The 23,924-nt window shown below is 35.5% G+C and overlaps 1 protein-coding gene and 1 pseudogene across 2 annotated transcripts; one reads left to right on the top strand and one right to left on the bottom strand.

Annotated features, from left to right (window-relative positions):
* OR5P2 (olfactory receptor family 5 subfamily P member 2) lies at nucleotides 1-7,211 on the top strand. Of its 2 annotated transcripts, XM_070272181.1 has the most exons (2): nucleotides 1-7; nucleotides 6,286-7,211. In XM_070272181.1, exons 1-2 carry the CDS (start codon nucleotides 1-3, stop codon nucleotides 7,209-7,211), a joined length of 933 nt encoding a protein of 310 aa, XP_070128282.1. The 2 variants fall into 2 exon arrangements, with proteins under 2 accessions (XP_070128282.1, NP_001378381.1); NM_001391452.1 differs by lacking the exon at nucleotides 1-7 and having other exon boundaries at nucleotides 6,267-7,211.
* On the bottom strand, nucleotides 17,052-17,954 carry OR10AB13P (olfactory receptor family 10 subfamily AB member 13, pseudogene; annotated as a pseudogene).

Below are 23,924 nucleotides of genomic sequence, written 5' to 3'. Positions count from 1 at the left end.
ATGATAAGTGCATGTTTACACTTTTAATAAACTGCGGATAGCTTTCCAGAATGGTTGTATGGTTTTGCATTCTCACGTGTGATATTGAGAATTCCACTTGCTCCAAAACCTTGCTAACATTTCTTGTTTTTTAATTTTAGCTATCCTAATGGTTGTATAATGTCATTTTTTGTCATTTTAATTTTAATTTCCCAAATAACTCATGGTGTTAAGCATCTTCTCATGTGTTTACTGATCTTTTGTGTATCTCCTTTTTTAAATAAAGTATAATTGACATACAACATCCTATTAGTTTCAGGTGTACATCATAGTGATTCAATATTTGCTTATATCATGAAATGATCACCACAGTAAGTCTAGTTACCATACAAAGTTATTAAAATATTAATGACTATATTCCCTATGCTGTACATTACATCCCCACAACTTATTTGTTTTATAACTGTAAGTTTATACCTCTTAATCCCCTTAGTCTTTTTTTTTTTTTTTTTTTGCTGGGTAGCATTCGCCCTGAGATAACATCTGTGCCAATCTTCCTCTATTTTGTAAGTAGGTTACTGCCAGACCGTGGCTGCTGATGAGTGGTGTAGGTCTGTGCCTGAGAATCAAATCAGGCCACCGAAGTGGAGGGCACTGAACTTACCCACTAGGCTGTGGGGCTGGCACCTCTTCATCTATTTTGCTGGCCTTTCCACTGCTCCCCCCTCTGGTAACCATGAGCTTGTTTCTTGTATCTTTGAGTCTGTTTCAGGCATTTTTTGTTTGTTTATTTTGTTTTTTAGGTTCCACATGTAAGTGAAATCATACAATATTTGTCTTCCTCTGACTTATTTCACTTAGCATGGTACCCTCTAGGTCCATCCATGTTGTTGCAAATGACAAGATTTCAATCTTTTTTACGACTGAGTAACATTCCATTGTATATATATACAACATCTTCTTCATCCATTCACCTAACTATGGACACTTAGGTTGCTTCCATATCTTGGCTATTGTAAATAATGATGTAATGAAAAAGAGGTGTACATACCTCCTTAAATTAATGTTTTCTTGTAAGATAAATATCCAGAAGTGAAATTTCTGGATTGTATCATAGTTCTATTTTTAATTTTTTGAGGAACCTCCATACCGTTTGCCATAGTGGCTGCATCAATTTACGTTCTTACCAAGAACGTACCAGGATTCCCTTTTCTCCACATCCTTAACACTGCTTGTTATTTTTTGTCATTTTGACAGTAGCTCTACTAACAGGTGTAAGGTGATATTTCATTGTGGTTTTGATTTACATTTCCCTGACGGTTGGTGACGTTGAGCATCTTTTCACGTGCCTGTTGGCCATTTGTATGTTTTCTTTGGAAAAATGTCTATCCAAGTCCTCGGCCCACTTGTTATTTGAGTAGTTCATTGGATATCTCCCTTTTTAAGTATGTGTTCAAAGCTTTTCCTCATTTAAAAAATTAAGATTTTGGGGGCCGGCTCCGTGGCCGAGTGGTTAAGTTCACGCACTCCGCTGCGGAGGCCTAGGGTTCGAATCCTGGGCGCGGATGTGGCACCGCTCGTCAGGCCACGTTGAGGCGGCGTCCCATATCCCACAACTAGAAGGACCTGCAACTAAGATATACAACTATGTACCGGGGGTGGGGGGCGGTTTGGGAAATAAAGCAGGAAAAAAAGGAAAGATTGGCAACAGTTGTTAGCCCAGGTGCCAATCCTTAAAAAAAAAAAAATTAGGATTTTTGTCTTATTCATATTCAATTCTAAGAGTTCTTTATATATTATACATACAAGCCCTTTGTCATGTATTTGTATTACATTTTCTCCTTTTTAGTGTTCTAGATTTCTTTTTGCATGTTTGAAGAGCTAACACTTTAAAGTTTGATGAAGTCGAATACGTCATTTTTATTTGGTATTGCTAGTGTTTATGTGCCCTATTTAACAAAATCTTTGCCTACTCTAAAATTACAAAGATTTTATCATATATTTAGCCCTAGAAATGTTATAGGTTTGCCTTTTGCATTTATATCTATGATAGGTTTTGAGTTAATTTTTGTGTATCATATGAAATAAAGGTTATTGTTCTTTTTCTTCATAGAATGTGAAGTTTTTGAAGTAATATATGATGAAAACTCTTTCCCCATTGAATTGCATTTAACATTAGTCCAAAATAAGCTGACTGATATATATATGTACATATCCAATACATATGTGGATCTATTTTTGGTCTGTCTTTTCTCTTCCTTTGATAGGTATGTCTATCATTTCACCAGTACCATACTGTCTTGATTACTTTAGTTTTATGATAATTCTTGAAGTCATGTAGTGTTAATGCTGCAACTTTTTTTTTGTTTTTTTAACATTACTTCCACTGTTTTGTCTAGTTTGCAAATCCACATATAATCAGCTTGTCTATTTATGTAAAACTCCTTGTAGAATTTTTCACCATATTGCATAGAATCTATAATCCCTTTTTGAAGAATTGGTCCCTTACTGAAATTGGGTCTTCCAACTCATTTATTTGTGTTTTCTTTATTTCTCTCAGCAGTGTTCTATATTTTTTTTGAGGAAGGTTAACTTTCAGCTAACATCTGCCACCAATCCTCCTCTTTTTGCTGAGGAAGATTGGCCCAGAGCTAACATCTGTGCCCATCTTCCACTACTTTATATGTGAGACACCTGCCACAGCGTGGCTTGATAAGCAGTGCATAGGTCCATGTCCAGGATCCGAACCAGCAAACCATGGGCCCCCAAAGTGGGCCACGTGTACTTAACCGCTACACCACTGAGCTTCCTCCCAGTGTTGCCTAATTCTTAATAAAGTATTGTGTAACTTTTCATAAATTTATTCCTAAATATTTATAGTTTTTGGCATATTATAAACGTATTTTTCTGTTTTAATCTTTCCATTGTTTGTTCCTAGTATACAAATATAAAATTATTTTTGTATATTATATTTTTATCCTGCAATCTTATTAAATAAGTTATAGTCTATGTTTTGTAGATTTCTTAGAATTTTCTACATGGACATTTATCTACAGGTGGAGACAATTTCACTTCGTCCTGTTTCGTTTTTAATATTTTTATTACTTTTCTAGCCTTATTTCAATCCCTGGAAATTCCTGTATAATGTAACTTCCATAGAGGTGCTGAGGATGGACCACCTAGCCTTTTGAAAATATTTATATGAAAGTCATTTAATATTTTGCCATTAATAATGATCTTAGCTGAAAGTTTTTCATAGATATTCTCTATCAGTTTTTGTTGTTTGTGTTATTATTCAACTCCTCTCTCTTTCTGACACTTTTAGATGATTTCAATGTTAAAAATCCCATTTAAATTTTTCCATTGACCTTTCAGGCATACCTCTTTGCATTACTTTTTTAGTGGTTGTTCTCATGATAAGAATATATGTTCTTAAATTTTCAGTTTACTTAGAGTTAATAACATAGTAATTTACAGATAATAGAAGGACTATGAGTCCTTATATGTTTATTTTTCTCCCTCCATCTTTATGTTATAGTTATCATATGTCTTATGTCTTTATACATAAAGTCTCCAGAAGACAATATCATAATTTTTATTTCTAGAGTTTTATGCATTTTAAAGGGATTAAGAGGAATACAGTATTTTTTATTAAACCAGCTATTTACCATTTTAGATTCTTTTCAAGTATTCCTGCAAATCAGAGATTTCCGTTTTCCCATTGATGTCCTCCTTCCTGGTTGTATGATCAAGAACACTTCTGTAGCAATAATGGCTTGATTCCACTAAGACATCTGAGAAGCTCAGAGATTGCCTTTTAGAACTGTCCAGCTGAAGGTTGGGGGAAGAACGTTTATGCACTAAATTCCTGTCTACAGTGGCTGGGGTTGCTCCTGGGAACTAAACTGCTTCCACACCGGGATGCACTTGCCTGTGGACTGATTAGGCAGTTCGTGATTTCCAGAAGGTCTTAGTTTTCAGGGGAGGACTTGAGCGTTGAAGTGGAGATGTTGTGGCAGCACTGGAAGTGGGAAACTGATCATGTGGGTCAGAATCACCCACCACAAGTATTTTAATTCCTCAGTCTCAGTTCTCCCATCTGATCAATGAGGATAACACATGTACTTACATCATGAAATTCTTGTGAGGATTAAGTTTGCATAAACTGTTAATCATACTTCTTGGAAAAAAGGAAGCCCTGAATGAATGTTCTTATCATTTTGTTGATGGCAAGCCCAAGTTCCTCAAAAGTAGGTCTTCAGGGGTTGGGATAGATGATAATAAAGTTAGGATTAGCAAGCGAATTAGGGTAAGATTGAATCTTAGGGTTGAAGATCCCTGTATTCCACCACCATCCACCTACACCAGAAGGCACTACTCAGGAGGCAACACTTTGAGGTTATTGACACAAGAGAATATTTCTTGTCTGGAAGTCATACAAACCCTTTTTTCCTTTATAGTTCTCTACATGACTTTGAAGACTTTTATTTTCTTACTTTTGATCTGACAGTTAATGTAGATGTCTCAAAAAATTTTGTCATTTAGAATTCAACTTTACGTCAACTTCCATCTCGTATTCCCCCTAATTAATCAATGGTATGTCTCACAGATATCGATACAAAATACCTATCAATAAACACATATTGAATGGATAAAGCTACAATTATCTTTTTATACCTGAAAGTTGGAACCAAGTATTTCTCAATCAGAAATAGCAAAATAAACTTCAGACCAATACTTACCTTTAAGACAATTTATTATATTATATTCTCTAATGATTATTAAATGAAAGTTATATAACTATGCACCTAGATAGAAGTAAAAGAATAAATTGGCCACTTGAGAATTGACAGAATTCAGAAAGAGTAATTGTTTTTTTATGTGTCAATTCAATTGCTCAATATCCACTACAAAACATAAGGATGCTCCATGATGCTTTTGATCTCACATTTGAATCTCTAGAATCTTCAGAGATTTATCCCCAAAGGCATACAAAAATAAAAGAGAGCTATATATCCACAATGACTTTAATCTGCTACTGAAAGGTGAATGAGTTCTTATTCTAAGAGGTAAGATTTTAACTTTTGTTAATGAATCTGATGTACTGATTTTCATTTACCATTTGAGAACACTTTACTCCCTGAAATTATATCTGTTCTCAGAAGTCATGCTTGGGAAACAGGGAAGATGTAATTAAACAATCAGCTAGTTAGCAACTTTGGCTGAATTATTGTCTCCACCAAGAGTTCATGTGAATAAACAGGCATAATCTAAGTTACCAGGATTCCTTGTTTGTCCCCAGTCAACCATGCTTTTTGAATAGTGATTACACTATTTCAAATTACTTGATAAAAATGATATTTTGAAATACAAATATTTTTTAAATATCCAATAAATTTACAATAAATGACCTCATTTATAACTGCAATTTGAAATTCCTTTGTGGGTTAGTATCAAGAACAATTTTATTTCTTCTTTTAAAAAATTTTTATTTAACTGGTTGATATTGTGAAATATGTAAATAACCAAGTGCCTCTTCTATACATAACTGCTAGAAGCCTTAAAGGAAAATCTGTTTTCCACTTATTGTCAGATGTACTGACTTCATGATAATTTTATTTAATTTCATTTATTGTATAGTTTCTAGAGGAATAGACAGTCATTCTTCCTGGACTTCATACTTTGACTCCACCACTTGCCATGTAACCTTGTGCAAGTTACGCTACCTCTTTCACACTCAGTTAACTCATATATCAAATACTAATGAGAGTAATTAATACTATTTTATGGATAGTGAAACAGAAATATACATCTATATGTATATATAAAATTCTTAACCCTATGCTTTCCTTTGGTAAACATGTAGTGTTTGGTATTACTAAAATCTGTATTATAAAATCCTGTGTGTGTGTGTATATATATATATATATATGAAGTTGTACATATATATGCATATTTGATCTACTCACTGGGCTTATTTGTAATTTTCTTCTGTCTTATGTTATTTATACTTTGACCTCAAAGCCACTTTAAGCGCACATGTGGAAACAATATGATATAAAAAGAAAAAGTGACATTATTTGAAGGAAGTTTCTGGAATTTCTGTTAAAAATAATTCTAAAAATACAGAGCCTCATCATTGCATGTAAATATGCACTGATGATTCAATATCTTTATTTATAATGACTTCCCATATGTGTATTAACAAAATTGAAACCATAAAGTTTACAACCTTTTTAATGTAATGTTTCCTCACAGCTTCATTTTGGTAGCAGCTACACTGTCTCATGGATTCCCTGGGGGAAGGGAACCACACTGAAGTGACAGGGTTTATTTTATTGGGCTTAACTGATGACCCAATCCTTCAAGTCATCCTCTTCATGATCATCCTATGTATCTACCTGGTGACTGTATCCGGCAATTTCAGCACAATCATTCTTATCAGAATTTCATCTCAGCTCCATCATCCTATGTACTTTTTCCTGAGTCACTTGGCTTTTGCTGACATGGGTTTATCATCTTCTGTCACTCCCAATATTCTTGTAAACTTCCTGGTGGAGAGAAATACCATCTCCTACCTTGGATGTGCCAATCAGCTTGGTTCAGTCATTTTCTTTGGGACAGTGGAGTGCTTCCTCCTGGCTGCCATGGCATATGATCGTTTTGTGGCAATCTGCAGCCCACTGCTTTATTCCACCAAAATGTCCACACAAGTCTATGTCCAGTTACTCGTAGTGGCTTATGTGGGTGGTTTTCTCAATGCTTGCTCTTTTACTGTTTGCTTCTATTCTTTAGTCTTTTGTGGACCAAATCAAGTCAATCATTTTTTCTGTGATTTTGCTCCTTTAGTTGAACTCTCCTGTTCTGATATCAGTATCCCTGCAGCTGTCCCCTCATTTACTTCTGGCTCCATCATTGTGGTCACGGTGTTTGTCATAGCCGTCTCCTACATCTACATCCTCATCACCATCCTGAAGATGCGCTCCACTGAGGGGCGCCACAAGGCCTTCTCTACCTGCACTTCGCACCTCACAGCAGTCACTCTGTACTATGGGACAGTCACATTCATTTATGTGATGCCCAAGTCTTGCTACTCAACTAACCAGAACAAGGTGGTGTCTGTGTTCTACATGATGGTTGTCCCCATGTTGAACCCCCTCATCTACAGCCTCAGGAACAATGAGATTAAGGGGGCTCTGAAGAGAGAGCTTGCTAGAAAAACATTTTCTTAATTAATGTGTTATTTTATAGTATTTGATGTAGTAATATACCATATATAATAATGAAAGGTCAAAGAGTGTCTGTGGTCTAAATATATTGGTCCATATGTCATTAGCCAGTATGAAGCTTTTTTAGTAATGGTATGGGGTGCAGTTCCTAATACCAAATTGTAAATCAGAAGCCTATAGTGAATTACCTTTAATAAAATTCAATTAAATTCACAATGAGAAACACATATTGGTTCACCAAAAAAAATCTAATGTGTTGAAATCTTTCAAAAATGTTATTCATGTTTTTTGTTCCATAGCTTTTCTCTGATAAGTTAAGGTTATTTTACCCCCAAACCTTTAAGATATTGTCCATTTTTTTGACAGCAGTTTATCCTTTAACTAGTGTGATAATTATAATTATGACTAAGTACATTCAGAGTGGAAAGAAAAAAGTGGAACCAGATAGAAAATTGGTGGATGTGATTTCTTGCAGGAAGGTTATCGGCTGAGGATGGGCTTTGTGGACCCATAAAACTCTGGCCTGTGTACCTGATCTCTGGTTCCAGTCACCATATAGGGGGTCCTCAGAGAAGAACAGAATGGATGTCTCTTCTGACCTGTGAATTCTGTCAGGTTAAAACAGGTGACTTCTCTGTGGGAATAAACAGGGTTCCCGAACTCCTCAGGGACTGAGTGGAACAAACTCTTGGAGTGACTTTTTCATGGTTAGGCCCACAGCATGCTCAGGAAGCTGGAAGGAACTGGATTGTCTCTCCCCTGAATATGTTACTGCTGTCTGGAGAGGCTTAATCAATCTCTATGTACAGATGACAACCACATTTATTTATTGTTCCTGTCCCCTCTGTAGTGTTTCAGACACAAATTCTATCTTTTTGCTGACAGACTCATAAGCCATTAATCATTTCACGCATTCATTTGTTCTTTCATACATTCAAAAGTTATACTGGGTTATTCTTATATTCCAGAGACTATCTAAGGCCATTGAAAATATAAGTGATAAGCATTTGGTATATCTGCCCTTGTGGAATTTATCATATAGCAGCAGAGATGCAATAAAACTAGCAAGTTAGTGATTCAAACTATTCTAAAGGGATACGTGCTATGGAGAAAGAAAAAACAAATCAAAGTAACAGAGATTAACATGCTGGGGCCGGAAGTACAAGTGCAGACCTTACTGGGAAGATAACATCTGAGCAGGGATGCAGGAGGTTAAGACACTTCCTGTTAGATACAGTGTTACCTGTGTACATTTGTGCATATCTAATCTTCCACTCACAAGCATATAATTTACCTTTCAGGCTTTTGTTCCAACTATGGCAGGCTTGGTAATTTTAATCAATCCCATGGTGAGCACAACTAAAACAAATGATAAAATGTTAACCATGTCTTAAATATCACATTAGAGTTTACAGAATAATAAGAAATTGCCTCACAAGAAACTGGCCCCAGAGAAGTAGACCCAAAACTCAAAAATGCTTTTGCAATGAGAGAATTTGACAAGCCAGAAGGGAGTGTTCTCAACCTGGGCTGTGGATTTAGAGTTCTTCTGGAATGAGAGGAGATCATGCCAAAACCCAGCACATGTCCAGATGAGAATTCTGACTGATACTCCTCACATATATCCTCAGATAAGAGGAAACTTGGAATGACCAAGTCTTGCCCAGGTGTGCAGCCCTGAAGATCTAGAGCGTCTCAAGCCTTGAACTTGGATATAAGATGGACAAGGACAGGTGGTGCCTCAGGGTGAACTGAATAAGCGAACAAACAACTCAAGCCTCAATTATTCCTACCAACAATTATCCAAATAGAATAACCAGCACCCAGTGAGAAATAATGACTAGCACAAAAGGAAGCAAGATACGCAACATGAGAGCTAGTGGAAACAACAGACAACAGAAACAGAACCACTAAGATTTAAGATACGTGAGTTAATAGACACAGACTATAATATTACTTTGTTTGAAGAGATAAAGGACAATTTCTGAAAATACAAAGAATCAATGAAAACCAAAAATAACCACTAAAGTATGCAAAACAATCATATAGAACAGCATAACTGAAAAATGCACCTTGCTAGCAGTTATACCAGGCATTTCTCTGTGGTGAGCATAATCCTGACAGATTTTCACTTTGGATCCTAAGAGACAGCGGAAGCACATCCTAGCTTTGGAGCCTCATGACCATAATTGGAACTAATATATCTTATAATACTGCCAGGTATAGTTCCAGGGTCCCTACAAGCATAGTTTCCACTTATCAGAATCACTGCAGTCAAGGAGACATAAAGCATAAAACAGAATATATTTCATATATTGTCCTACCAGTCTAGATGCATTTTCCAATTAAAGAATCATGTTTATTATAAGCAATGCTGCATTTTCATCAGGATATAGGCAAAACAGGAAGTTCATGAAGGTCAAATTAGTCATTAGAGAAATCAAAGTATTTTGTTAACCCTTTACCATAAAGAGGATGATGCATGTCATCTGGGGTATTAAATGCCATGTTGTCTACAGAGTTCTGAAGCAATGCACTGTTTAGGATTCTGTACTGCATCACAGTCAGAACATAAGGGCCCTGTGTGAGGCTATTTGAGAAACTGGCCACCTACCCGGCATTCAACATACAGGGTTCTCAGAGAAATTATGAAATATATTTGGATTTTATAAAAGAGGCACTACTACATAAAATCTTTGACAATCTTCTAGTATTTCTTTGGCAAACTTGTAGACTCCTTTGCCAAAACTACATACTTATTTACTTGTGAACCTATGCTGATAATATAGGTTTAATGAAATTATATTTTCTTGGATGGTCTTGATGGTTTTTATAACAATTATTTGGGATGTCTACACAAATGTTATTGGTATATGTTAACCTTTAAGTTAAGAAAAAAATTAATAGCTGGGGAAATGTCTAAAATTCAGCTCTTAGCTAAACCAAATGAAAAAGTAAAAATCTGATTATTCATAGTGGATTTTAAGCAGTATGAGGTGCTTCTTAAGCAGCATGATGTGCAAAATCTGAACCACAAGATTGACAACATTGAACACATATAGAACATACATAAACACAACAACCAATGGCAGAAAATACATGATTTTTCAATAGTGTATTTTTTAATTGATCAGATGTTAGAAAATAAATCGTCTCAACCTACTTTTAGTAGTTTTCATTTTCATAAAATATCTTCTGTAAACATAATTCAATAAACCTGGAAATCAATAACAAAAAGATAACTAGAAAATACCCATACATTTGAAATGAATTATTACCCAATTAAATAACTCGTGAGTCAGAGAAAAAAAATCAAATGGAAATTAGAAAACAACTGGATAATACATATAAAAATTTGTGCTGTAAGTATATCAGTTCTTGAAAGGAAACTTATACTAGAAATACTAGAAAATGAAAAAGGCTAAAATTAATAACATTTGCATTAAGTTGAATAGGTAGAAAATAATACGAATATAAAACCTAGGGTTGTACAAGGGAGAGAATTATAAAATGAATAGGAAATATTTAGCAAATAAAATATCAACATGCAATAGAGAGGTCCAAAAATGACAAATGTTTAGTTTTTATAGTGAGTTTTATTGACCTTATCATTAATTTTTTTAAAAGAAGGTCTAACCAATATAAGGAAGGTAAAGATGGATATAACTATATATTTGTGTATATTGATAAGAATATAATTATGAATCCCAGTGCCATTAGGCAATAAAAAGAAAAAAAGTCATCCAAATTGGAAAGGAAGAAGTAAAACTGTCACTATTTGAAGAAGACATGATGTTATATGTAGAAAACCCGAATGACTCCACCAAAAAGCTGTTAGAACTAATAGATGAATTCAGTAAAGCTGGAGGATATACAATCAATATGAAAAATCAGTTGCATTTTTATATACTAATAGTGACCTATCAAAAAGAGAAATTAAGAAAACAATCCCACTCAAAATTGCATCAAAAAGAATAAAATATCTGGGAATAAAATTAACCAAGGAAATAAGAGACCTGTACATTGAAAACTATCAGGCAATAATGGAAGAAACTGAAGACGTAAATCAATGGAAAGATATTCTGTGAGCATGGGTTAGAAGAATTACTATTGTTAAAATACAATATACCCAAATCAATCTACAGATTCAATGCAATTTCTATCAAAATTCCAATGGCATTTTTCACAAAAATAGAACAAACTATCCTAAAATTTAGCGGTATGGAACCACAAAAGACCCTAAATGGCCAAAGCAATCTTAAGAAAGAAGAACAAATCTGATGCCTCATGCTCCCTGATTTCAAACTATGTTACAAATTACAGGAATCAAAACAGTATGGTATTGGCATAAAAACAGACACATATGTCAATGGAACAGAACAGAGAGCCCAGAAATCAACCCATACATTTATGGTCAGTTAATTTGTGACAAAAGTCCTAAGAATATGTAATGGGGAAAGGACAGTTTCTTCAATAAATGATGTTGGGAAAACTGGACAGCCACATGCAAAAGAATGAAACTGGACTCCTATCTTACACCATATACAAAAATTAACTCAAAACAGGCTAAAGACTTGCACATAAGACCTGAAACCATAAAACTCCTAAAAAAAAAAACAAAGGTGGTAATCTCTTTGACATTGGTCTTGGCAATGATTTTTTGGATTTGCCACCAAAAGTGATGTAACGAAAGCAAAAATCAACAAGTGGAATTATATCAAGCTAAAAAGCTTCTGTATAGCAAAGGAAATGATCAATAGAAGAAAAAGGCAACCTACAAAATGGATATTTGCAAACCACATATCTGATAAAGGATTAATATCTAAAATATATAAAGCACTCATACAACTTAACAGCAAAAACAATCTGATTTTAAAAAGGGCAGAATTTATAGTGTACACCAGGCAAATCAAAATGCAAATCAACATCATGAGATATCATCTCACATCTGTTAGAATGGTCATAATCAAAAACACAAGATATAGCAAGTGTTGGTGAGGATGTGAATAAAAAGGAACGCTTGTGCCCTATTGTGGGAATGTAAACTGGTGCAGCCACTATGGAAAACGGTACAGAGGTTCCTCAAAAAATTAAAAATAGAATTACCATGTGATCCAGCAATTCTACTTCTGGGTATTTATCTGAAGGAAATAAAAACACTAACTCCAAAAGATATCTGCACTCCCTTGTTCATTGCCATGTTATTTACAATAACCAAGACATGGAAACAACCTAAGTGTCCACCAATGGATGAATTGATAAAGAAGATGTGTGTGTATATATATACAATAGAATATTATTCTGCCATAAAAAGAAGGAAATCTTGCTATTTGTGACAATGTGGATGGACACTGAGGGCATTATGCTAAGTGAAATAAGTCAGATAGAGAAAGACAAATGCTGTATGATTTCACTTATACATTGAATCTACAAAAAGAAACCTCATAGATACAGAAAACAGATTGGTGGTTGCCACAGGAGGGATGTGGGGCGTGGGTAAAATAGATGAAGGTGATCAAAAGGTACAAACTTTCAGTTAAAAAATATATAAGTCCTGGTTGTGTAATGTATAGCATGGTGGCTAGAGTTAATAATACTGTATTGCATATGCAAAAGTTGCTAAGAGATTAGATCTTAAAAGTTCTTATCATAAGAAAAAGATTATAATTATGTATGGAGATGGATGTTAACTAGACTGTGCTGGTCATTTCACAATATATTCAAATATCACATCATTATGTTGTACAACTGAAACGAATATAATGCTATATGCCAAGTATGCCTCAATTAAATACAATAAACAAACAAATGAAAAATTCCAAAACATGAACAGATGTTTCACAGAACAGGACATACAGAGGACAAATAAGCTCAGGGAAGTATGTTCAAAATCCTTAACCATTAGTGAATGCAAATTGAAACCACAATGAGAGATCACTAAACAATGAATTGTTGTTAGTGATCCAAATTGTTGGCTAAAATAAAAAATAATGAAAATACCAAATGCTGGCAAGGATGTAGAGAAACTGAATCACTCATATATTGCTGTTAGGAATGTAATACAGTGCAGCCATCCTGAAAAACAGTTTGGTATGTTCTTATATAAAAACTAAACATGTGATGATTATGTGAACCAGCAATTGCACTCTTTGACATTTTTCCCAGAGAAATAAAAACTTATGTTCATCAAATACCTGTACATGAATGGTTGTAACAACTTTATTTGTAATAGCCAAAACCTGGACACCACACTGATGCCCTTCAATGAATGTGTAGTGAGACAAACTGTGGTACAATGCCACTCAGTAATAGAGAGAAACGTAGGGTTGATATGCACAACCACCTTGATGAATCTCCAGGGAATTATACTGAGTGGAAAAAGCCAAAATTGAGACTCAAAATAATTAATGAAATCAAATAGTTAAAAAAAATTATATGAGTAGATTTAGAATTTAATGCTTAGCAGGAAATATTTTTGAAAATGGAATGAAGAAGTTCGTGAAATGGATGGTCAGAGAACTTCTAGCCAAATTATAATTCAACATTAAGCAGAGAGAGCTGGAGACCCAATAGGCTCTGGCACCATCTCTAATCAATGAAGCTGATAAGAATTCCAGTTGCATGCTGTTTGGAAGCTCTCTTCAGCTGCATTCAATCTAGCACAACTCCATGCTTCCTCTCTTGAGATTCTTCTATCTTTGCAGGGATTTCTCCTAAGTTGTTTTGCCTTCATTCTGAAACCTTCTCTGCACTCCACCCATCAACTTTTCACAGAGTACAGTCTCTACCTCTTCCTCTTAACTAAGCCTAGCTGTTTGGGAAGGGCACATCTGCTTCTCAGCTCTATTGAAGAGAACTTGCTCACTGTCATATTCTACAGGCACCAGCACACAATGCTGACATTCTCCTAACTTCTTACCATATTTCTAAATTGTTTATTTGCATCTTTATGACAAAACATTTCACTCGTTGATGCCAATATTATCCAGCTATGAAACAATAAACAATCGTCCTCAGAGTCCTTTACTGACTACTCACTTTCCTCTCATTTATTAGAGATTTTGCCACTGGCTTCTTGGTCCTTTCCATGTATCAGCCCATGAGGCCCACCACAGTGTTAGTAATGTTCTTCACCATACGGATGTACCATTAGGCAATGTGACCTCAAAATGCCTGGATCTCCTTGCAGTTTCTAACACCTTCGACAATCTACATGAGAACCTTACTACAATGGCATCAATCAGACTGCAGTTACATATAAAACCTACCATGGATGTAGATATCATAAATTAGAAGCTATTTATCTTTACCTGTGTTCTAACTCAATAGAACAGCATTTGAATTATTTGTTTTTTGAGGGCTTGAAGAAGTTAATTATGAAAACATCTAGCCATATAGTTTATGTGGAAGGAGAAGAATAGCTCTTAGACTTTTCTATATAATTCCAAGATTTTGACATGGGAAAGAATGAACAGACCAGAAATAACCCCCACCGTATCCAGTCAGCTAATGTTAGACAAGGGAGCCAAGAACACTCAATAGGGGAAAAAACAGTGTCTGCAACAAGTGGTGCTGGGAAAACTGGATAACCACATGAAGAAAAATGAAATTAGAACCCTATCTTACACCACTCACAAAAGTTAATTTGAAATGGATTGAAGACTTAAGCATATGACCTGATACAGTAAAACTCCTAGAAGAAATCAAAGGGAAGAAACTACTTGACACTGTTCTTGGCAATGATTTTTTTTGGATATGACACCAAAGCACAAGCAACAAAAGCAAAAATAAACAAGTGGGACTACATAAATCAAAAAACTTCTGCACAGCAAAAGAAACAATAAACAAAATGAAGAGGCAAGCTAGCAAATGAGAGAAAATATTTGCAAATCATATATCTGATAAGGAATTAACATCTAAAATATATAAAGAAATCATACAACTTAACAGCAAGAAAACAAATAATCCAATTAAAAAATGGAAAGAGGATCTGAATAGACATTTCCCCCAAAGAATACATACAAATGGCCGGCAGGTACATGAAAAGGTGCTCAACATCACTAATTATCAGGGAAATGCAAATCAAAACCACAATGAGATATCACCTCACACCTGTTAGAACGGCTACCATCAAGAAGACAAGACATAACAAGTGTTGGTGAGGATACAGGGAAAACGGAACCAAATTTGGGAATGCAAATGGCTCAGCCACCATGGAAAACAGTATAGCAATTCCTCAAAAAAAAAAAAAAAATAGAACTACCATATAATACAGCAATCCACTCCTGGGCATATATCCAAAGGGAATGAAAACAGGATATTGAAAAGATATCTGCACTCCCATGCTTATTGTAGTATTATTCACAATAGCCAAGACAAGAAAACCACCTGAGTGTCTGTCAACAGATGAATGGATAAAGAAAACGTGGTATATACATACGCAATGGAACATGATTCAGCCATGAGTAAGAAGGAAATCCTGCCATTTGTAACAAGACGGATGGACTTTGAGGGGATTATGCTAAGTGCGGTGTCAGACAGAGAGAGACAAATAATATACGATCTCACTTATATGTGGAATCTAAAAATGCCGAACTCATAGAAACAGAGACTAAAGTGCTGGTTTTCGGGAGCTGGGGTTGGGGGAATTGGGGTGATGTTGTTTAAGGGTACATAGCTGCAACTAGTAGATAAATAAATTCTGGAGAGTTAATGCACAGAATAGTGATTATAGTTAAGAATACTGTATTTTAAACTTCAAAGTTGCTGAGAGACTACACACAACAAAAAAGAAACGATAATTATATGCATGAAAAAGGTATTAGCTAATGCTACAGTGGTAATCATATTGCAATATATAAATGTATCAAATCAATACATTGTACACCTTAAATCTACAAAATGTATATAAATTATATATCAATTTTTTAAAACTTCCTATTTTCTAGGTCACTTTTTTTTAATTTTAAGGATTTTATTTTATTTTATTTATTTTTTTATTTTTATTTTTTTCGGATGTACATCATATTTCAAATTCTGGATACATTACATCATGTTCACTACCCGAACACTAATTATAGTGCATCCCCTCACATGTGACCCTAATCACCCCTTTTTCCCTCCCCTCTCCCCCCTTCCCCAATGGTAACCACCAGTCCAATCTCCAATGCTATGTGTTGTGGGGTTTTTTTTGTCGTTTTTATCTTCTACTTATGAGTGAGATCATATGGTATACTTTAATAAGATAATTTTTCCAGAAATTCATCCATGCCAATCTAATTTCCACATTTGTGTGAATAGAGTTGAAAAAAGTATTTTTGTAAAATTCTTTAAAATTTCTCTGTACTATGGTCATTCCCTTATTTCAACTCTAAATTTGTGTGTTCTCCTCTTTTTATATGAAGTAAATTAGTGATCTTTCTCTCTACTCTTCCCCACTTCTCTCCCTTTCTTTCTTTCTTTCTTTCATTTTAGAATAATTTTTCTTCCCAAAGTCAACAAAGGTAATAAAAATATAGACTCCTAAAACATGTTTTGAAATGTTTACTACATAAATGTGTCCATGTGTTTATACATATATGTGTCTATATATGTATAAGTACATATATATGTGTCATACATTTTAAAAAATATTAACACTACATCTGGGCTTTGTAGTAGGACAGAGTGAGAGTAGGGTATATCAGGCAATTAGAACACACTTTAATTGCTTTGTACACAAAATGATTTCTATCAGAAGGACTCCACTTTTTCCACTTCTATTTACCAATGTTCCGTACTTTTTAAATGTTCTGGGCTCTTTTATTTGCCATCTCAGGCAAATGACACTAATGACACTGCCTAGTGCTTTCTTACGGCTATCTGTATTTCTTTGTTTCTTATACTGTAAACAATGGGGCTAAGCAGTGGTGTCAGCACTGTATACATCACAGTCATCAGCATATCTTCACGGAATGAGTCAATGTCCTTGGCCTCAAATAGACAAAGCCAGCAAATCCATAGTATATGGACACCACAGTGAGGTGGAAAAAGGAAGTGGAAAAGGCCTTATACATCCTCTTTTCAGAAGGCTTCTTCATAACTATGAACACAACGAAGACATAGGAAATCATAATTAAAATAAACCTGCCCAACAACACAAAGTCAGTGAATGCAAAGAACCATTTTTTGACAAAAGATATAATCACAGGCAAGGGAGATCACAGGTGCAATGTCACAAAAAAAAGTGCTGGATGCTATTGCAGTCACAAAAAGACAAGTTGAATGCTACGAGGCAATTCCCAGAGACATTAAAATCTCAAAGACGCAAGAGCCCATCATGAGCTGAAAGAAGATCTTTCAGGTTATCAAGATGAGGTAGTGCAGTGAGTTGTGAAAAGCAGTGTATTGGTCATAGGATATGGCAGCTATGATGAAGCAGTTGTTGCCTGGCAAGCCAAAGAAGAAAATCATCCATGTAGCTCACTGAGGAAGAGAAATGGTCTTGCTGTCTGACAGCAAGTTCACTAACATGTGGGGGAGGATCACCATAGTGATACAGTTTTCTGAAAAGTACAGGCCACAGAGGAAAAAATCCATGGGGGTGTGAAGGTTGTGATTGAACTTGATGGTCACCATTATGGACACATTTACAGCCAGGATGTTCAAACAGGAGAATAAAATCACCACAAAGAGGAGACTCTGCAAGTCTGGGAAACTAGAAAATCCCCACAGAAGGAATGTGCACACTGTGGAATGATTGTCCATCCTCCAGTTGGCCTTGGTATCTTTGACCCAAAAGTTCTGAGGTTCTTGAGGTCAAGACTTTGAAATTATTGTAAAAATCTCTTTCTGGACTTTAACCAAGGGCACCTTGACAAGTGTAAGACAACTCTTAAGGAGAGAGCCTGAGAAAAGGGAGCCAATTCCTTTAAATTGAAGGTTAGGGCTCAGAGTGATGAGGAGAAAGGTTCTAGTAGGAGAATCTGTATAAATGCCACAGATTAAGCCAACATATCTTTATGAAGTCTTCTCATTTGACATCCATTCTCTAATTGATTGTCAGGATCTTCATAAAAGAGGGAAATACGAGGAAATTGCTTATGTTCTAACCTACAGGAATATAAGAAACATCATCTGTAAAATGTTTACTTGTTATGTACTCATAGTCTGGTACAAGGGAGGAATCAAAATGTTGACAATCAATAACATCAATTCCTTTTTTTCAAATTTTGGAAAAGTAAGAACAACTTCTGAATGGCTTTCAAAACTTCTTTGCAAGTAATTGTATCTTCAGATGTCTTCCCCAGGTCTCAGTGGTTGCCAGGCTACCATATCAATGAGTAGACATGATAAATAAATTTATAGAGTTGAAATTTGTACAGTTATCCTATACTTGACAGTAAATTAAGGCTTGAGATATTCATTGAGAGTCTCCTTTCCAGGTGTATCTTGGAGGCAAAATTGTTATGGAGAGATTCCTCCATTCCAGAATGGCATATTTTTGTCTTGATGTCCTGATCAAGTCTTGAGCTCTCAGGAAAACTTCCAGGATAGTTTCTGAATGATATACTTATGGAAAGCATTGCTTTGCAGCACAGCCTTGACAGAAATTAACTCAAGTGACTTAGAATATTTTACCCAGTCACATTTCTATTTCTATCAGTTCTTAAAATAGCCACTCTGTGTCTCAGATGGCAGCATGTAACACAAGAACTTTCTATCCAATGTGGGGTTCAGTTTCGGGCACAGTTGTCAGGGAAGGAAAGGAAGACAGCAAGGAGATAAGGATGTGGGATTGAGGAGTTGAGAAGAAAAGAAAGTTATACATTCTCACTCCCACCCATTCCATTTTCTGCCTGGCTTTTCCAATAGGAAAAACCAAAAACTTCAGGAGAAACTGGCACATCTAGATTTGGAAACTCTCAGTATGATTGTTATTCCTTTTACATTTGTATTGATGATAAATCCTACTTTCCTTATAATACTCAGGGGAACTAGTGATGGAGAATATGACAATGTAATATTTTCCCCATTATTTCCTGTGGCCCTCTCAGTCCTGGAGGAAAAACTCTGTGGGAGATGTTTGTGGCCCAGCATTTTGTGATAAATTCACCATGTTTGTGTTGTTCCACTTCTATAGATGGAAAGAAACAGTTGATTTCTATCCCTGGAACCCCATTTCCAGTATGGCAAACTACCACTCTTGCAGGGAGATGTAGTGGACTTTGAATGCCTAATTTCTTTGAAATAGCAACAAGACCTACAGGAATTTGATGCTGCTTGTTGATTTTAAACCACTTTCCTGACTCTCTTGTCCCTTCCCCTTGCCAAAACTTTGAACAGTAGACACTGTAAATCAATCTACCTCCCAAGAGGCACCCTGGGGACAGCTTGGTCTGTGTTATTAATCATCCTTTCCCACTAGACTGAACTGGAGGGTTGTTCTGGTAGCTACATTTAATTGCTGCTCATGAGTCATTGTCCAAATGTGGAGAAATGGTACATATTTATCAAGTCTTTGGAAAAGTACATTTAACTTTCTTCCAACCTAATCAGAATAAAAGTCAGCACTGATTCAGCTTTTTAATGTCATCTTCTATGAAAATACTGTTATTTTATTTTATTTTTCAGAAGCTTCCTTTTTTATTTATAATATTACTTTTTTATTGTGGTAACATTAGTTTATAACATTATATAAATTTCAGGTGTACATCATAATATATTTCAAATGCTGTGTGGATTACATCACGTTCACCAGCACAGACTAATTATAAGCCACCACATACATATGCCTAAATACCTCTTTCACCCTCCCCCCTCCCACCTTCCCCTCTGGAAACCACCAATCCAATCTCTATTGTTGTGTGTTTATTTGTTGTTGTGTTTATCTTCTACATATGAGTGAGATCATATGGTATTTGACTTTCTCCTTCTGACTTATTTTACTTATCATAATACTCTCAAGGTCCATCCGTGTTGTCATGGCTGTACATCATCATTTCTTATGACTGAGTAGCATTCCATTGAGTATATATACCAGATCTTCTTTACCCATTCCTCCCTTGATGGGTACCTAGGTTGCTTCCAAGTCTTCGCTATTGTGAATAATGCTGCAATGAACGTAGGGGTGCATGTATCTTTTTGCACTTGTGTTTTTAAGATCTTTGGATAAACACCCAACAGTGGAATAGCTGGATCATATGGTAGATCTATTCTTGATTTTCTGTGGAATCTCCATACTGTTTTCCATAGTGGCTGCCCCAGTTTTCACTCCCACAAGCAGTGTCTGAGGGTTCCCTCTCCAAAACTTATTGTTTCCTGTAATATAAGAGCACACAACATAATTTTTTGAATGAAAGAATGAATGAAATTACTGACGTTCTATGTGAATATTTCCAGGAAGCTGGTTAATAGTGTTATGAAGAAAATGTAGCATGCACATATCTTCAAAATTGAGGGGAGGGTTTCTGCTGTCTTTAGCTCCATTTTCTAGAATGAAATGACAGTGTTATTTACATTACTCTCCTGTAACTGACTTTCATTGCATTTGGAAGAGCAGTGGGTGAAGATAATAGCAAATATGGACTGACGATTTAAGGGAGAGTGACACAGAGCAGCAGCAGCATGTGCCCCCTCTGTCTTTCAGGTCATATCACAGGCATCCGTAGCAAATCAATGATATGAACTCAGAATTGACTAATTGTCTTATGAATAGATGCATAAGGAAAAATACCAATCTCTAGTAATCAAGACCATTTATTAGGAAACAGAAATCTGAGCACCATGAGGAGCAAGCGCAATAAGACCCACAGAAATTCAGTCTGTATGAGCATATGGCTGGCAATGATGGTTAAGGGTTATAAGTAGTCCCTCTGGGAGAAGGAATCTTAGCCTGTAACTAGAATCTGATGTTTATACTTTATTTTTTTTTAAATTTTGACTGCATAAAAGAGTATATGCAGTCTTCATTTCTGTGTATGCATTGAAACTTAAGTTCTCCAAACCTCAGAAAGTAAGTCTTATGCATATGATTTAGTGAGAAATGATCTCAGGGAAAACTTTAAGGGTGATAAAGAAGCAAGATGAGGCATGAGGAGAAGCCAGAAAAAGATGTGGGCTCTGCTGAAGAATACCTTTAGTCTGATCCCACAAGTATCAGAGTTGTCCTACCTTGTAATAATAGGATTTTTTTGTGGTTGTTGTTTCTAAATCACTGTTTAATTCAATCGTTGACCTTAGCCCCCCCAGGAGTGATGGCATGCATTCCCAGATATTTTCAATCAATTACTTTCCTTTCAGCCAAGAGTAGTTCATGAAAGAATACATTAGCAGTTGGCTTTCAAAGTTTAGTGAAATCTTCACTGAACTTTTAAGGGAGATCAAGGAAAGACAAAAAGCTATCTATATAATTTAAAAAGTCCCAATTTATTATTATCTACAGCTACCTAGATTGCTATACCACACTGGTTATCATTGTGTTCTGGTGTCCAGTGGAGACCATTCAAAGTATGTGTCTCTCCTTGCGAAACTCATTCTTAATGATTGCAATTTCTTTTTTGTTTTTTATATATTATTCAAGAAAGGGGCTTCTTGGATGAGGTAGCATTTGTGCTAAGCCTTAAAGAATGGGTGAGAGTTTGGGTGAGTGAAGTTAGCAGAAGAGATTTTCAGGCAGAGCAGCATACAGAATAAGGAAAGTGCACAATTTAATCAGGAGGTAGTGTGTTAACTGCTTTGCCTCAAGTATTGAGGTTAGGAGAACAGACACTGGAGATAAGACTTGGTAGCACATTAGGTGGAAGATGGTGGAAGACTGAAGGCCAAGCTGATGAGAGAGGCAATTGGGAGCCATGTGTGGATATCATGTATGGCAGTGCAGAATCGGGGATTTGGAGGAAAGGGGATTTTCCTCTGCAACAAGCTCTTCTGCAGCAGAGTTGCCTGGGAGAAAGAAGTCACAGTGCTTATACTGTGTGTTGATCTTCTTCCTACTCATCTTCTTCTGAATGTTTCCCAGGCAATGGCTCCTTATGACATGCCATTCCCTTGTCTTGTATATAGGGAAGAGGATTCATGAGGGATTTGGCAAATTTTCAGAATTATAAAATAAATGATATTGTGCAGGAAGTAAAATATCCCTGAGAATAGACCTACATCCCCAAAAATATTTTTAACAAGTTAAATTTCCATTATTTCAGTTTTTATTCAGAGAATAAGTGCAAATATCACTAAAAAGTCTCTGTGGTATATCAGGATTTTAAAACATTTTTGAAGACATCATATTGGATAATAAATCCACAGAGCATAAGAGTGCTGGTTTCTAAAGCAGCAGTCTCAAGATAGTAGTCTCCAGTGGCCTAAGGACTCTCATTAAAACCTTCATCATGTTGAACTCCGTCCTTAAGGAATGCAGAAGACACAACCTTTTATGTTGTGGGAAACTCTAATATCAGAGGGGACTCATCACAGGCATCAAAAGGGAAAAACTGCCTTAAAACTTATCTGTGAATTATGAGATAATGAAATCAAAGGAAGAATTGCAGAAAGCCATACCTGAGTTGTGAGACCGTAAATTCTTCTTCCAGCTTAATACCTCGTGAGTTTAATAGATTGGTAGGTGATTTTCCTTCTGTACAAGGTGGGAATTAGATTTTTTTTCTCTTTACAGTGAATATTATTCTACATTTTCTAATAATCTAGTAACTGTAGATGCTAATAGTCTCTTGGTAAATATTAAGGAAACTATTGGAAAGATAAGTTGGAAATTAAGAGTGTTGTCAATTCCCTGCTTCTGGTGGAGATGGAATCCAGAAAACTGCATGGGCGAAATTTTGAAGAACTGCGAATAGAGAATAGGATGGCAAACTCAAGGCAAAATCCAGGTGAATAAAGAGGGGATGGCCTGGGAAAAACAAACAGGGCTGAAAAAAATGTTATAGCCCTCTTGTTCTCCACTGCCTGACAGGGATATTGAGAAGAATGGAAAGAATGCCATGCTAACATAATCTTCTATCACTACGCCACTATTAGAATATGAAAAAAAAAACAGAGTCTTAAAATCAAACGTATGAAATGAAAAAGATCACAAAATTAAAAAGTTCTTGACCAAAATTAATGAGAAATATGGTGAAAATTACATATATTCTAATATCCTGGAGATTTCTCCTTGCAGAGTCTTGCCAGGAACTTGCAGTAAATATGGATGGAATCTCCTGGGCATTCTGATATGCCCCTTAGTACCTAATCACTTGTATAAGTCAAATGTGATTTAATAGTACAGTAAATTAGGGGGGTAGTTAAAATGAAAAATTATAATCTGTTTCTCTTATACTGTAAACAACTACTACCGGCATTTTCAGAGGTTTCTTTGTTCACCATTCACAAATTCAACTAGTGAGCATGTAGAAAGCTTCTATACAAGCATTTACACTGCTGCGTGACAAGATTCTTAAAACTTCTTTAGAGAGCAGCCAGCTATCTTTAGAACATGTCCAAGTAAAATAAATGGTAAATAGAGCAAAGGAAAAGGATTATGGAGGAATTAGTAAACGAACCACAATAATTATTATGAATGGATTTCTGGAGAAGATGGAATTCCATTTTTTCCTATGGTCATTGAAAGAATCTTATTTAAAAACCTACATTCACTAGACTTATGTACAAGACAGGGGATACAAAATTTTAAAACTACTCACTGCTTATCTACAATAGGAGTCAAGCTTTAAAAAGAGGAAA

This window comes from Equus caballus, chromosome 7 (genome assembly GCF_041296265.1).
Source record: "Equus caballus isolate H_3958 breed thoroughbred chromosome 7, TB-T2T, whole genome shotgun sequence".
NCBI classification, from domain to species: Eukaryota; Metazoa; Chordata; class Mammalia; order Perissodactyla; family Equidae; genus Equus; species Equus caballus.
This window is presented reverse-complemented; position numbering and strand designations above follow the sequence as displayed.